Source organism: Populus trichocarpa, chromosome 13 (assembly GCF_000002775.5).
Source record: "Populus trichocarpa isolate Nisqually-1 chromosome 13, P.trichocarpa_v4.1, whole genome shotgun sequence".
Lineage (NCBI taxonomy): Eukaryota > Viridiplantae > Streptophyta > Magnoliopsida > Malpighiales > Salicaceae > Populus > Populus trichocarpa.
Genome location: NC_037297.2, coordinates 822,382 through 838,356, shown reverse-complemented (window position 1 = coordinate 838,356; position 15,975 = coordinate 822,382). Strand labels below are relative to the sequence as shown.

General features: G+C 33.2%; 3 protein-coding genes across 3 annotated transcripts; 2 read left to right on the top strand and 1 right to left on the bottom strand.

Annotated features, from left to right (window-relative positions):
* Positions 1–1,269: 1,269 nt before the first annotated feature.
* LOC7481717 (F-box protein PP2-B15) lies at positions 1,270–2,751 on the bottom strand. Its single transcript, XM_002318937.4, has 3 exons — positions 2,365–2,751; positions 2,153–2,271; positions 1,270–2,048 (listed from the first exon to the last, which is right to left on the bottom strand). The coding sequence occupies exons 1-3, from the start codon at positions 2,638–2,640 to the stop codon at positions 1,580–1,582; spliced, it is 864 nt and encodes a 287-aa protein (XP_002318973.4). The 5' UTR covers positions 2,641–2,751; the 3' UTR covers positions 1,270–1,579.
* A 5,260-nt stretch (positions 2,752–8,011) lies between these two features.
* On the top strand, positions 8,012–11,670 carry LOC7481716 (geranylgeranyl transferase type-2 subunit beta 1). Its single transcript, XM_052446434.1, has 10 exons — positions 8,012–8,138; positions 8,281–8,334; positions 8,432–8,582; positions 8,732–8,848; positions 9,193–9,259; positions 9,381–9,529; positions 10,077–10,210; positions 10,293–10,391; positions 10,509–10,584; positions 11,184–11,670. Exons 1-10 carry the CDS (start codon positions 8,040–8,042, stop codon positions 11,276–11,278), a joined length of 1,041 nt encoding a protein of 346 aa, XP_052302394.1. The 5' UTR covers positions 8,012–8,039; the 3' UTR covers positions 11,279–11,670.
* Positions 11,671–12,009: 339 nt separating this feature from the next.
* On the top strand, positions 12,010–15,616 carry LOC7481715 (uncharacterized). The gene is made up of 8 exons (XM_024583248.2): positions 12,010–12,574; positions 12,646–12,712; positions 12,812–12,851; positions 13,116–13,248; positions 13,610–13,681; positions 14,461–14,541; positions 15,247–15,308; positions 15,390–15,616. The coding sequence occupies exons 1-8, from the start codon at positions 12,281–12,283 to the stop codon at positions 15,454–15,456; spliced, it is 816 nt and encodes a 271-aa protein (XP_024439016.2). The 5' UTR covers positions 12,010–12,280; the 3' UTR covers positions 15,457–15,616.
* Positions 15,617–15,975: the final 359 nt, after the last annotated feature.

Sequence of the window (15,975 nt, the reverse complement as noted above, 5' to 3'; positions counted from 1 at the left end):
AATAAAATATATATATATATATATATATATATATATATATATATATATATATATATAAAACTATGCTCAAACTAACTTTACCTTTCTACCCCCATCAATTAAATATGGGCTACATAACCTGAAAAAAACTCCTTTTTTGAAGAGTGCTAATCTGGAAAGAATATCTTCATAATCTCTGCCGCGCTGTGTCTGACTCAGATTAGGACCTAACCAATATCGTGGAAACAGGGGAAGCACAACGAGCATCACGAGGAGAAGCAGATGATATCATGTGTAAAAACAAAATCTCAGGCAACAGATCCAAGTTCATAGAGTTTTTTTATTAAAAAAATCTAGACAAATGCTGGACAGTATACAAAGAGACAAGAAATGGGCCTTGAAAAGAATATACAGAATATTGCTGGGTTTTATTTTATTGTTTCATGCATTGAAGAACATGGCTATATATATTTATAGTTCACAAAAGTCAATTTATATCGTTATTGTGACGACATTTTTCTTGTTTTTTATTGTCATGACGACATGAATTGAACAAATGAGGACATCTCTGGGCATCTAAGATTCACAACATTAACGGATAATCACAACATTAACCCTCTTATAATTTTATGTCAATTTTATTTTTTCTCCATCCAAGAGTCAATTTGTTGAGGAGACCTCTATAATGATTTTAAATTAATCATCTAATATATTTTTTTAAATAAAAAGTTATTTAGAATTAAAACTTACACAAATCCATAGTTGTCTTATTTGAATTTTTAATTTAATTAAATAAATAAAGATAATAAAATCACATCCTATCATTACCACTTGATTTAAAAAACAACACTAATTAAAGAATCACCCCAAATCCAAAAAACTAAAAAGTTTAAATTAGATATATTCAATGATTTTATATTAACTCAATGATTTGAAACTTTCAATCAAGAAAAATCAAGAAAATTATAAGTCATAAATATTAGAAGTTAGTAAATATATGTTTGGGATTATGATAGTTTTTATTGTTGCGATTTGAAAAAAATAGGTTTAAAAAAATAAATAAATTATAATTATTTTATAATCATGATTTTAATAGATAATTTTAAGTGAGATTCATATAAAAATACTATATATATTGTATATTAATTAACTAAATATTTTTAAAATTATAATTAAAGTAAAATATAGATTCAACGTTTACACCGCACCATACTACCCAACAGAACTAATTAGTTAAGTGGGATAGCTTCATAAACAAAAGAGATCCAAGTGGCATGTAATTCCTTGTGATGTCAAGCGAATGACTGGTTGCATTGTATTCGGAACATGAAAAGGAAAGAATCAATACAAAGTCTAGATACATCGACGGAACAAAAAGTAACAAACCTATACACATAATTTTATTTTTTTTCTCTTGGTATACAAGAATCAAATGAAAGAATCAAATGTTGATAAAAAAAAAAAAAAAGAGATAGAACAAAACTTTAGCATTTTGTTGTCTTCTTGATCTTTAATCTTTATCCCTTTTGAAGGAAAAGTAGCTGATTTGAAAAAGAATTTACTGGAACAGTATCTACGAACAAAAATATGAATATTTTTGTTAGTGTTTAGGCCTTACTTCAATCCCTTCAATGATAAGTCCACCTTTCAAATGATGACCTTTTACTTCCATCAAACTCATCTTCACTTCCTCATCGTTTTCACCACTGAAGAACTCTCCCAGCTCAATCTCCAACCATCCATCATCTCTTTCACTTGGGACTCTTCCTTCCCCTTCCGCCACCCTTGATTTTAACACCTGCATGCGATTCCCGTAAAACAGGCTCTCCATCTGTTTTTTCCTGGCATGTTCTTTGGCAAGACGTAAATAGGCTGTGTTTCTTGAAACTTGATTATTACCTACCTCAACTGATATCTCTGATGGCATTAAATCAAGCCCATATGAACGATCAGTGATTTTTAGAACAAGATATGCTCCATATTTTGTGTTTGGGGTTAACATTTGAGTCTTAATCATGCCTACAATCTCTAGCCAACACATTGTTCTAAGCACAGCCACTTCAGAGAACCTGGAACAAGGAAGAAAGCGAACTGTAAATATATATATCAATGCACACACTTGCCTTTGTTTTAAGCTGGCTCTCTAGATAATTAATTAAGAAAGAAAATCGACCTTGATTCAGGCAGAGAAGCCCAGTGCCAATACGGGGATTCATCGCTCCATGTTATGTGAAGATCTCTTGCAGATAGCATAAAGGATTTCTTGCCTGATGATCTCTCTAACTTGAAGCTCTGCATCATAGAATATATGAGATATTAAGATTAAATAAATCCTATCTCTTAAAGTTATGCTTTACCCATTTTAATAGGATAAGGAGTCTATACCTTTCTGCCACCATCTACGAGAAGAGAGCTGCAAAGAAGAAGAAAAAGCTCTTTCTTTGAAGAAAACTTGAAAGGGACCATTGACCTTGAGACTATATCTTGATAATCAGTCGGTAAAAATCTTTCCCAAACTACATCAGAATCTGCAGCTGCTTGAAATATAGTTGAAACCAATGAAGACTTGCATGCATCTTGTGGAGATGTAAAGGAGAGAATTGTAGAAACACAGCCTTCTGGCAATATGTTAAACTCATGACGATCCATGAAGCCCTCCATGATTTGCTAATCAAGTTAATTTCTTGAGAGGAAAGAATGAATGACAATGACGAAATCTCAGACTTTAGGCACTAATGTCCTTGTCTTGGTCTATAAGATGTGATTGTGGTTTAGGTGCAGCTCTCCTCGAGTTTATATACACAATTGCAAGTGGTAGGGTCTTGGCTTAATTAATTTTTTTATATAAAAAAAAAACAATTGTGAAGTCTAAGCTTTTGAATTTTCCAACCCCAATTTTGAGAAACATGTAAAAAGAATATGTAATGTGGTACGTGAGGTATTGCAAAGAGGATTCAAGTATAGTACTTGATTGCACAAAGAGACAAGATAAAGGAGTTTTGTCAATGAATATTATTATAAAAAAAAATTGAAAAAAAAAAAGTTATGTTGTTCGTAGAAAATTATGCTATCTTCTTTTATTTCACACTAAAATTAACAAATTCATAAAGTTTTAATAACAATATGTATATATTTCCTAGCTATAATTTACTTTGATTTGTTTTCTTGTTTTTCAATTGTGTTTCTATGAGAATATAATCATATATCGGAACCTTGAATGTAACTATAAAACATCTCTCTTTTATTTTTGATTTTCTTCAACGCACACGTTGTTTTAAGAATCAGTGACCAAGTCTTTGTTTCTCCATTCATCACCAACATGATATTGGTCATAGGTTTTACTACACATGTACGCGTTATCGAAGAAGCTAAGAACAGCAGTTCCCTTGTGCTCTAAAATGGAACCTTATGCTTCTTGTTCAATCCTAGTACTACCACGTTTTATGATTCAGAATTTACAAAATTGGGGTTGACGTTGAAAAGGTTGACCTGGAAATTTAAGTCTGGTATTGGATCATGGCACACCATAATAGATATTAGACAGTCTAACATGGCCTAAAAACAACTAAGGCCATCCACCAAACCCACTTGTGAGTCACTTGTTCTTACCCTTTTCTGCCTGGATTCTTGCCTCGCCTGTCATTCTCCACAGCCCCCACTAGTGATTTTCAAAAATTGAGTTTTTCTTTTATAGATATGTCTGCCTTGACTAGAATCTTAACAAGCTTTTCGTTTAATTTACCGAGATATGTTTCACGCATCTGAATCCTATTAATTTCTTATTTAATTGTTCATTTCGGTATATTAATATATACTTAGATCAATCTTAACCATGATCCAAATTGTATAGGTGAAAAAACCCAAGATTTTTTTATTAAAATAATATTATTTTAAATTTTGTTAAAAAAAAAAGAAGTTTAAATTAATCTGGTCAACTGTAAATCAGATTAAATCTAAATCATTAAAGTCCTATAGCTACTAATTTAATATATATATCTACCAGGGACTTGCTTATTCATTTAATTATCATGAATTACGAGAAATTCTTTTAGCATAAATCACTGGTTTTTATTGAAACTTTGATTAATCTAGTAAATTTACGGCTAATGTTTATTTAATTTTACATTAATTTCGTAACTGGTTAATGTAAGGGAGCTGCTTAATTTATATCCAGCCTTAGTTAACAAGGGCTCCATATATATTAACGATAAAAATTATAAAATGGTGATAATTAAGAGTAGCTTTTGGCCTGTTACTTGTTAATTAAGCAGTTAATTACTTGATTAGTAGTAAAGTATTGAAGAAGTGTTGATTGCACGTTTACCCTTTCGTTGTCACACGTACCACCAGAGCTTCAGTTGGTGTTCAAAAATGGCTGCTTGGTGAGCTATAGCCAGTCACCAAATTTTGACAGACTGTTGATGCAGGAATAATCAACTTCATAAGAACAACCGTGTTTGCCTTGAATTGAAGTATTTATTACAACTTTGAAAGATACAAGAGGAATAGTTGATCAAGGGGAGGCTGGTGGTCTGTTTTTAGCAAAAATAATAAATAAATAAATAGACTTTAATTATTTTATCAATCTACTCATTAAATTCATTCAATATATTAATCTTTATCCTCAAGAAACCTAGACTTGATTAGTTACCTTGACGACTAATTGGACAAAAAATAACTTCTCCAGATTAATGATTACTTTGAGACGACGACCTCCTTTCCAACTCCTCCTTTGTTCTTTGTGGCTAGGTAGCTTTAACATGGTGATTTAAGTTTGTTCAGCATTGCTTTTAATATTTTAAAAATTTATTTAACAATGCGTTACAATCATGTTTTTAAAGATTTTTATTTTTTTTTAATTTTAAATTAAAAAAATATTTTAAAAATACAGTGTGAAACGCTTTAGTGGGGTTCAAAATTAGCAGGCCACTGAATTTTGACAGCACTTTAAGATAAAAAAGAAAACTTTATAAGAAGGAAAACACCGTTGTTTTTTTTCATAAAAACAACGGTGTTTTCCTTCTTGTAAAGTTTAGTCATTTGGAGCACATAGAAAATATTAAGTTTGTGGATTGTGACAAGACCTGCCATGGATCCCCCATTATGATAGATTTAACCGTGGAAAGCCTCCGATTTCGGTAGTTTAATGGCACCCTCCACTTTAATATCCCTTCACTGTATTATAATACCTTTGATTTGATTTAAGTCTATTAAAAGTAAACTGGTTTGAAAATATATTTTATTTTTATTTATAATATAAAGTGTTTTTAGATGAGCTTGTGACAAAGTTTTTGTTTCGGGTTATCTGTTCTTAAACATATATCTTTCAGTATATTTTTTTAAAAATAAATTCTTTTAAATATCAATCCATGATTTAAATAAAAAATAATAATCATTAGATCAACGCGTTATACTATACTTTAAAAGTCGTGAAAAAAATATTGCGTAGGTACTGTGAATATAGACCCATTGCATTATGAATCACACTGTAAATATAGAGTGTTTGTATTATAGACGACAATGTAGCACCTGGGGCGTTGTTTTTTCTGTTTTTAGTCCAAAAGTATTGTTAGGTCTAACTTGACCGTCAGACCCAATACTGCTGGGTCTACAGCCAGATCCAAGAAAAAACATTGTGCAGGTACTGTATACATAGAGTATGTGCACTGTGTACCACAGTGTAGACATATAGTATTTGCATTGTAGATAACACTGTAGCATCAAAGGGTGTTGTCTTTGCTGTTTTTAGTCAAAAAATATTGTTGGGTCTGACTTGGCCATCACCCAATGCTTTTAAGTCGTAGCTCTATCAAATGCTATTGAATCTAGTTGGGCTGTCAAACTCAATTGCCTTACTAGTGAAATCTAATGCTATTGAATTTGGTATTTCTGAAAGACCCAAGGCTTCTTGAATCTAGCTCTGTAATTAGACCCAATAGTATTGATTTAACGCTTTATATTTTTTATATTTATTTTATATTTAAAAAAATTATTATTAACTCGCTGTATGATGAGGAAATATCCTAGTTACAATTAAAAACAATTAAATTATTAAATCGAAATAAGTTAATCTAATCTAAATTATTAATAGGTATCTATTCCTAAAAAAAATCTGCTTTCAATAAATGCAGGAAATTATATGGGGGCAAATGCTATAAATGTCAATGCAAATTGCCCGCTAGAGTACATTATCACACGTCAATGTCGATTGAAATGACACATTGCGTATTTGTTTTTTGAAAAAAAACAAAAAAAATAATTTTGCATTAACGTGGGCCTGCAACCGTTGTTTTTAAGAATATTTTTTAATTAAAATAATATTTTTTATTTTTAATATTAACATATTAAAATAATCTAAAAATATAAAAAAAATTAATTTAATTTTTTAAATAATTATACCACAAAAACAATTACTCAATCAAAATCATGAATTGTGTGCATATTCATGGTACAATTAATTAATTAATTAATTATATATATATATATATAGAGGTCAACCTAAAACAGAGAACTCTCGAGATCATGTTTTGGGGGCTGTTAACAAGTGTTTAGAAACCAGCCAGCCATTGCTTACCACGAGTTCTTTTCTATTCTTCGTTTCCCCAACTGCACTTTCCTTGTAAATTCTGTGTTCATTTTGTAGATGTTTGTTTTTTTAAAAAAATATTGTTAATTTTAAAAATTTATTTTTAATATTAACATATTAAAATGACTCAAAAATATAAAAAAAGTTCAAGCAATTTTTTGACAAATTCCATTTGAAGCAAACTCCCCAGACATTATCGTAATGAAATTAATTTTGCTTCGTCAGCCTGGATAATATTTTGAGATTTTGTTTTTTAATTTTTTTATCCTGTGAAGTTTCAATTTCAAAATCGGGGAACAGGAAGATAAACTTAAATAATTTTTATATCCTCTAATTTTGACATGAATGATTTGATTTTCATTGTTGAAAAAACATGGACCAGACTAGTCTTCATTGCAAGCAAGTGGTTTCTGTCGTCTAATGTTTAATAACCTCTCGGTCTTCTCACTTTTTATACTAAATAAACAAATATCGACATATCAGGCTTATCAGCGGCGGGCGGGGCCAGAAAATATTTGTAGGGTAGCTCACTTCTGTTTATTTTTATATTTTAAAAATATTTTTAAAAAATTTAATTTTTTTTATTTTTTATTTTAAATTAATATTTTTAAATCATTTTAATGTACTGTTATCAAAAATAATTTTTTAAAAATAAAAAACTATTATTTTGATATTCTCAAAGAAAATTCATAAATAGCTAAGAAATAATAATTATTTATAAAAAAATAATTTTAGTTATAGAAGTACAATTTAAAATGTTGTCTTTGGGTATTTAATTTTCTTCCCATTTGTATCATATTCACTAACTTAATCTACGAGCAACATGGTATATTTAATCTACCTATAATTTTAATTCATCCTCCCTTACCCAAAAAAAGAATATAGATTCTAATTTATTCCAGCATATTTAAAAATAAAATGCATGCACAAAGCATTTAAAAATAAAAAAATAAATCCTACTTTCTTAGTAATTTCCCATTTTTCAATTCCAATTTTCCATTTTTCAATCTAATATTTTGGCTCTCCAAATTTCTTATTAATTTTTAAAAAAATTATTTCTATATTTTCCTGATCTTTCCCATTCTTTCTAATGTTTTTTCAAAAGTTTTAAGTCTAAAATTCTATGTTATTGACACGTATTTACATTTAATGAAAAAAATGATAAAATCATATAGGAGAGATCGCATTAATAAAAAAAATCTAGAGGAAAGGATATAAATAAATAAAATAAAATAAAATATCACATTAAAAATATCAATAATAGAAAGAAGAAATAAAGTGCAATTAATCTAATAAACTTTTTCCTTTTCTCCATTTTCATGATGTTGTTTTCCTACCGTGTAATGGGCCCGTTTAATGGGCCAATCTTTACTTATCTTGCTCAAAGTAATTGCTGCAAACAAACCCACATAAAAAAATCTTCACACATTAAATGGGCCTCCATCAGCCCAAAAAACATAAAAAAGAATAGGCCATGAAAGATTCTAGCTTAGCTTCTCTGATCTCTCGCTCTCCCCGGTCCCCATCTCCCTCCCTAGTCCCTCCCTCTGATTCACCACCAAGATTTCCGCTGGTAACTCTCCTTTTCTCGCTTACATCACTTTTCATCTGTTTATTTCTGCAGAATAAACTTGTGGGTTGTTGCCAAAATTTAATTTTTCTTAGTTTCTGCACTTGTAAAGACCTCAACTTGACCAATTGTATGATCATGACAGATGGGAGAGTTGGTGGTTGATAAACATGTTAAGTACATTTTATCAGTTGAAAAGGTTTGTTTTTACTATAAGTAGTTGTCTTTTTTTATTTTTGTGTGTAATAAAGTTACTAAAGTTTGAATCTTTTGGTTATGTTCCATTGTGGGCGTAGAGAAAGGATAGTTTCGAATCGGTGGTGTTGGAGCATTTAAGAATGAATGGAGCGTATTGGGGATTGGCTACTTTGGATATTTTAGGAAAGCTTGATGCTTTGGATTCAAATGAAGTTATTGAATGGATCATGAAGTGCCAGCATGAGTCTGGTTTGTCAAGAACTTGACTTTGTTTGCTTTCATTAATTACCAATCTCATTTATCTACTCTTACATATTTGTCATGCAACTTGAAAGATAAACAAGTAAAAAGATTGGATCCTTACAGTAAGATGGGTGGTGTTGCTTTTTGTTATGCAGGTGGATTTGCTGGTAATATTGGGCATGACCCCCATATGCTGTATACCCTTAGTGCTGTACAAGTTTTGGCCCTTTTTGATAAGCTAAATGTTCTGGATGCTGATAAAGTTGCAAATTGTATCCTTATTTGGTTTTCTTTAGTGAGCTTTGAGATTGTTCGTCCTTTATTTGAGATTTTGTTTATTAGGAACTCATCATTCGCTGCCATTTAGTTCACATAAAGAGTAAGTACATTATAATATGGCAACTGCGTTGTGTTGTTTACATAATTAGCTGTTTAGTTCACTAAAGTACCAATTGTTTGAAATTTAATGTTGTCCTCGCTTTTCTTGATTGAATGAACATTCATTTTTGGGTCGACGACTTAAAAAAATATGAGGCTAACAGAATTGAGATATTAAGCATACCAATTCAACATATCACAGGCCATCCATTTCTTGGTTTGCTCAACTTTATGCCAGATATTAGTGGGCTGCAAAATGAAGATGGATCGTTTTCTGGGGACGAGTGGGGAGAAGTAGACTCCCGGTATTCTTTCTACCAGTCCCTTCTATCTGGGCTAATCAGCTTCTTATGCTTTTTGGAATGAGTAGTTATACTTGTAAACATTATCTCACAGGCCAGTTCTTTTCCTCTTCTTTTTTTCCAGGTTTTCATATCTTGCAATATGTTGTCTGTCTATTTTGCATCGTCTGGATAAAATAAACGTGGAGAAGGCAGTTAATTACATCGCAAGTTGCAAAAATGTGGATGGTGGATTTGGATGCACTCCTGGTGGAGAGTCTCATGCTGGCCAGAGTATGTTCCACATCACACTTGGAATTTTATTCTGAAACATAGCAGAATTTTCACCCTTCAGTTTCGTAGTCTTGGGTGACGATTAAAACTGCATCCAAGATCCACCATGTGAACCTGCATCGTTTTGATCATTTATTTGGTAAAAGAAGTTGATCACCAACGTTTTGATATTTGTACTCAATCAAATTTTCTAATTTAGCAATGGAAGGTGAGGCTGTCATAAGCTTTAATTAAAATGAGGTGAGATTAGCAAATAGTTCATTGATTTCTCAAGTTATGTTTAAACTCCATCTAGGTGGGAGCTAGTGGAAGAGAATGACAGCATGAGTAATTTTAAGTGAGTGGTATTTGGAGCAACTAAGTTTGTGTAGACCGCCGCATGAAACTTCATGTTAACTGCAATTAAAAATTTTCTGAATCATTCGATGAAGTTATGTTCTTGAAGACTGCAAATTGTAGCTTGATCACCATGGATTTATGATGTTGCATGTCTGTATATAATTTAATTTGAAGTATGTTAAATTTTTTCTCTTCGTTGTGACTGTAGTTTTCTGTTGTTTGGGTGCTCTTGCTATCACGGGGTCTCTGCATCATGTTGACAAGGACCTCCTTGGTTGGTGGCTATGTGAACGCCAAGTCAAATCTGGAGGTCTAAATGGTCGCCCCGAGAAACTTCCTGATGTGGGCATTTCTTCCAAATACAAGTACCTTTCCACCAAGATTCTTATATATTCTTCTGATTATGACTATTTAATCTCTTCAGGTTTGCTATTCATGGTGGGTTCTTTCTAGCCTGATTATGATTGACAGAGTTCATTGGATTAACAAGGACAAGCTAGTTAAGTTCATTTTAAACTGTCAGGTCAGTTTTGAACTGAATGGACTATGGTTATGATTCCAGAATAATCAAGAGAACCATAAGATGTTAATCTTCTAATGAAGATGACTTTTGCTACTATTTGTTTGTTGAAATTTACAGGATACAGAAAATGGAGGAATTTCAGATAGACCAGAAGATGCTGTTGATGTATACCATACATATTTTGGAGTAGCTGGTAGTTTAATGGCTTTTTATTCCCTCCCTTTTCATTGCAAACATTTCTTAAAAGCCACCAGGGCTACTCACTCTATCTTAAATTCCTGAAGTCAGCATCTTGGACATCTCTTCTGGTTATGTATTTTGTCTTTTCTTCATCTTAGCAAGAGGATCCATATAGCTGGCCCCAACTAGTTTCGGATTAAAGCTTTGGCTTTGTTGTCATCTTCTTCATCTAGTAAGACCTTTTGCAAGAGGGTTGAAAAGCTTCAGACTGCATATCTTATCTAGAACTTTGAGGCTGAATAACTAGATAGCCTTTGAATTGCCATTAGAAACCACCTTTTTCTTTCCCTTTAGATTAGGATAATATGGTCTCCTACTAAGCTCCTACCTGATTGTTGATATTCAGTAAAAGAATGGCATGCTCATCCAGTGTAGAATAGCAAATGGTGTTGTCCGTCATTTCACATTTCACATTTGGCATAGCATAGCATAGTAAAGCACTGTGGTCAATTGTTTCACTTTACTTTTGTGCCATATCCGTGGTTTAATTTTTTATCCATGCTGCAGATGTCATGTTTTCACTGTGTTGTTTTCCTGTTTATTGTGATGCAGGGCTTTCGCTTCTTGAATATCCAGGATTGAAAGCCATAGATCCAGCTCATGCTCTACCCGTTGATGTTGTAAACAGGATTTTCTTCCAGAAATAGTTATGGGAAAACCATTCAACAAGAACATGCTGATATTACTTTCACTAATCTTTTCACATCTGAAGTTCTCTTCCAGACGTGCCAACTCCATTCTCTTGTTATTCCTAATAACTCTCGGATCTTCAATGGAACCAGTTTGTCATCATCTTACACGTGGTCGCTGGATGCTTTTCCCCTTATCTTGTATATAACAAGGAAGCGTCACAAATTGGTTGGAAATATGAAACTTTAAAGGTTAACATGCATGCTTGAGATTTTACTTTATTTTCTGTATCACCCAACCAATTAAATGAGCCCGCTAAAACAATTTCGAGGCATGTATTTTAAACTAAGACGATCATATAAACTGGAGACCGCCATTTATTCTTAGGTTACACTTTTTTTTCTGGTCATTCATTGGTGTTTTGAAAATGTTATTCTAACGTTGTCAGGAGAGTCTGTTCTTGGATTTTGCTTTTTGTAATTACAAAGAAACTCGAACCTGAATCTTGTCCTTGCAGTGAGTGGGGATATATGACAACATGCCAATTGAGTTGCAGTTTATTGACAGGTGAGTTAATTCAAGGATGATTGGCTCACAGGATGTCATCTTCAGCACAAACACGTACGGATTTTTTCAAGAACAGTCATGGGCCTCATGGCTGTTTGCATTGGCGCAACCTGGTTCCGTGAACCACCTGTGCACATAATTTGTAGAGACCATCATGTGATTTGCTAGGATGGCTCTGTCCTTAGCGGTGTCCACCGTTTATTTGTCCCAAGAAACGGTCTTTTCATCAAATGATTAAAAACCAACTGTGCTGAAATACTGAATTACCATTCAAAGATTAAATCTCTCAAGTCAAGTTTAAGCCTTACGTTCGGTTACCTTTTAGCTCCTTATCTGTCTCTCAGCAACTTCCCACAGTTTGTCCAAAACCCAAGAAGACAGGAACCCAAACAACCTCGACATTCACAACTTCCAACAGTCAAATTGGTGTACACATTTCTACTGTTACTTCAATGGCTTTAACCCATAACTTCAATCACATATTTCCCACACCCTCTTCATCCTCGAAACATAAGCACTCTTTAACTACTACACTTCCATTTTCACCCAAAACTCACACCAACTCACACTTCTTCAGCACTAACATTCCTTCAAGAATTCACAACCTTCAAAACCCACTACCAACTTTCACCAGAAGACTGTTTCTCCCTTCAGTTTCTGGCATTTGGGATGCCTTAACAGGAGGCAACAACAATGCCCGTGAAGCTGTTATGGCTATTAGACGTGGAATGCTACTCTTTAGACAGGTTAATTTTGAGTACTTTATCGTTATGGTTTTGTTTGTTCCATTCTAAAATGTTTTGTCGTCGTTGTGAAGGGTGATGTTTTGGGATCTTTAGTGGAGTTTGACAAGGCAATTGAGTTGGATACTCGTCAAAAAGCATGTAAGTTTCTAGGTATTTTGATTGTTTGTTTTCTGAGGGTTGTTGAGAATGTTGATTTAATGCGTATAATGATGAAGTTATGTGGTGGCTGTGATTTAGATCTTTGGCAGAGGGGGCTATCACTTTACTATGTTGATAGGTACTAATTCCTTAATGATTGTTTTTCCTTTATTTCTTGTTTGGTTCCCGGGAAAAAAATTGGAAAAGAGAAGGAATTCTCATTTTCGACATCAATTTGGAAAATTGCCTTATGGGAAAGCTCAATTCAATTAGTTGGCCTCATAATTTTCCCTCGCAAATTTTCACCAGTTTCCATGGACACTATTAGGAGAATAAACTGCTTCTTTCTTTGAGTATTTGAGATGAATTTGAAGGGATTGAGATGTGGTGACCATATCAATAGGTTTGAAGATGGGGCAGAGCAGTTTCGAATAGATGTTGCACAGAATCCAAATGACACGGAGGAGTCAATATGGTGCTTTCTGTGTGAAGCTCAATTGTATGGAGTTGATGAAGCAAGGAAGCGATTTCTTGAGGTAAGTTACTCTAGAGTGTTTATTGGAGAAAATCACCAAATTATGAGGATAAGTAAGATGGTAATCAAAGCTTTGCTGAAAGGAAGCTTTCTAATAAATGTAATATGCATAAAAATGGTGCCTCACTTTACCATCTTCCATTGGAAGCTTTCTGATACATGAGAAGCAGCATGTATGCATGCTGAGTTCTGGCCAGTTGTTCATGGAGTCGTCACAGCAATGTAATTTATATTATGATGCATGTATAGGTTTTGGTTTATAACCAAGAGTGGAGGTAATTGCGCTTAGTAATTTGGTTAACTTATACCAAGGGCATCTATTCACATGTTTTCAAGTGAAGCAGCTTACTAGCTGAATGCAGGTTGGTAGGGATCCAAGACCTGTTATGCGGGAAGCTTATAACATGTTTAAAGATGGTGGTGACCCAGAAAAGGTGTGGACTGTTTATCCAACTCCAATGCTTCTTTTTTGAACTATTTTTGAAGTTTGTAAGGTCGGCCATTCATCTTAATCCTTCTTCTGGGTTAATATGTTTTTGTGATACTATTTGGTGTTCTAATATCTAATTTTATTCGATAATTATTAATGAAGCATTCGTTATATCTGTATAATGCTTAAGAATCCATATCCATTAGAATATGTTCAAGGATCTGTTCTAAGATATCTCATGTTTAAGAATCCTTTTTTAACGTATACAACCTCAATCATTTCTTTACCATCCTCAATTGAAAGGTCTAAACTAACCTAGGGGATTGTCAACTGAAGTTTTATGTAAGGAAACAAAATCTTCAAGAACAAGGTAAAGGCTGAACTTCAACGAATCACCTCCATCAATGGTTCTTGAATGGAGTCAATTTATCTGGACCATGAGTAGCTGCATGTTATTTTGAAGAGCTTTCGATTCCACTTTATAAATTGTCTATTCAAAGTCTACAGATTACTTATGGCTGTCTATGGACAGTCACTATCACTACTGTGCTCAGTTCCTAGATGGGATTGATTTTCTTCATCTTTTTTTTTTCAAACATTTATCTTCTAGGATCTATAAGAGTATCAACTTCCTAGAGTGATAGTGCTGAAAACTCTTGATGATGAATAGTTATATTAAGAGATTTCTTATCGGTTATTTTTTTTTCTATTTTCTGCATATGGGCGTGCTTGCATTTGTTTGGAATACTGCATTTGACTAAAGCATTGGAATTTTGTTTGCAGTTTGCCACTGCATTTTCAAATGGACAGGGGAATGAGTATTTTTATGCATCTTTATATGCCGGTCTATATCATGAAGCTCAGGTTTGTCCTCAACATGTAAATATAGCGTCCTTTTTATCTGGTTTTTGAAGCCTGCGGAAATTATTTCAGTTTTATTATGAATTGAAAACATTAGGCAGCTAAAAGGGTGCCCGTGATTCTAGAAATATAGCTGCCATAGTTTCAATTACAGAAGGTATAAAATGAGAGCTTCCAGTGCCTGACACATCACCATTCTATTTTTACTCGGAAACCATGAACAGAAACCTTGTGCTGATCTTAATTTCAAGACTGATTAATCAAGTCTCGCGATGACAGTAACGGAGCTCAAAAAACAAAAGAAACCCGCATTTGACATTAGTGGTTTCTCTCAATATGAGCTTCTGGATGTCGAAAACAGATGAGAAATCTAGCTTATTTCTCATGATTTTTTGAAGCACCCCTTTTTTCTTTGTCTCTTTAGAGCAGTTTAAATGGGACTTAATTCATCATTTTTTTTCTGTAAGATCATTGTTTCGATCCTATAAGACAGCAAGACTTAACTCATCATTATCTGATTTTTGTTTAAATTCTTTCTGCATTTGGACTTTAATTGAGCCTCTTGGGATTTAATACCAAATCTTGAAGCATGATTAGTGGCTCATGTAATTGATGATTTTATACTATAAAAGTGTGTTACTTGCTGGCGTGAGAAAGCTTCGTCATTACATGGATATGTGCAGCTAATGTTCACTTTCACCTACACAGAAAGAACCAGAGGCGGCCAAAGTTCAAATAATTGCTGCATGTAGGTCTCCTTATGGACAAAGGTATGAATTCTAAATCCATCTACATTTACTAGCACCTCAAAAGTATAGCAGCTTAAATCATGTATGCATTTCTCATTCCAGGTCTGATGACTATATGGCGTCTCTTGCCAAGGTTCACTGTTTATGTCGAAACTGGAGCAGTGACTGAAAAATGTTTAGTTTGATTTTGTAGCAACAAGAAGATCAATAAACACAGGATTGCACATATAATATTGAGACCATTCATATTAGTTTCTTGTAGTATAGTTTATACTTGGAATCCTGCCAAGTTGCTGAACCCTGCAGAATTAACGATTTACATTTCTTTACATAGGACAAGTCTGGATGCCTATGTTTTTTTCTGTCACAATGCCAATACCTATCTAGACCACAGGATTTGCCATTGCATTCACATCTAGTGGATCAGATGGGCATCGGCATTGTGAAGATGGGCATCGGCATTGTGAAGATAGGCATTGTAGCAACCCCCTTTTCGTAAAAATTCACCATCACTAGTACTTTTAAATTGCAGAGTAGTTTCATGGTCAGAAAGAGAGGTGTCACAGATTTGGAAAACTGAATGTTGGAAGTGAAAAGGCTGTAGATTTCTGTTCTGAGTCTGGTTTAAATGAGGTGATAGCTTTATTATTTTTGCAAAAGTAGAACAAAAAGACTAGGGCTATGATTT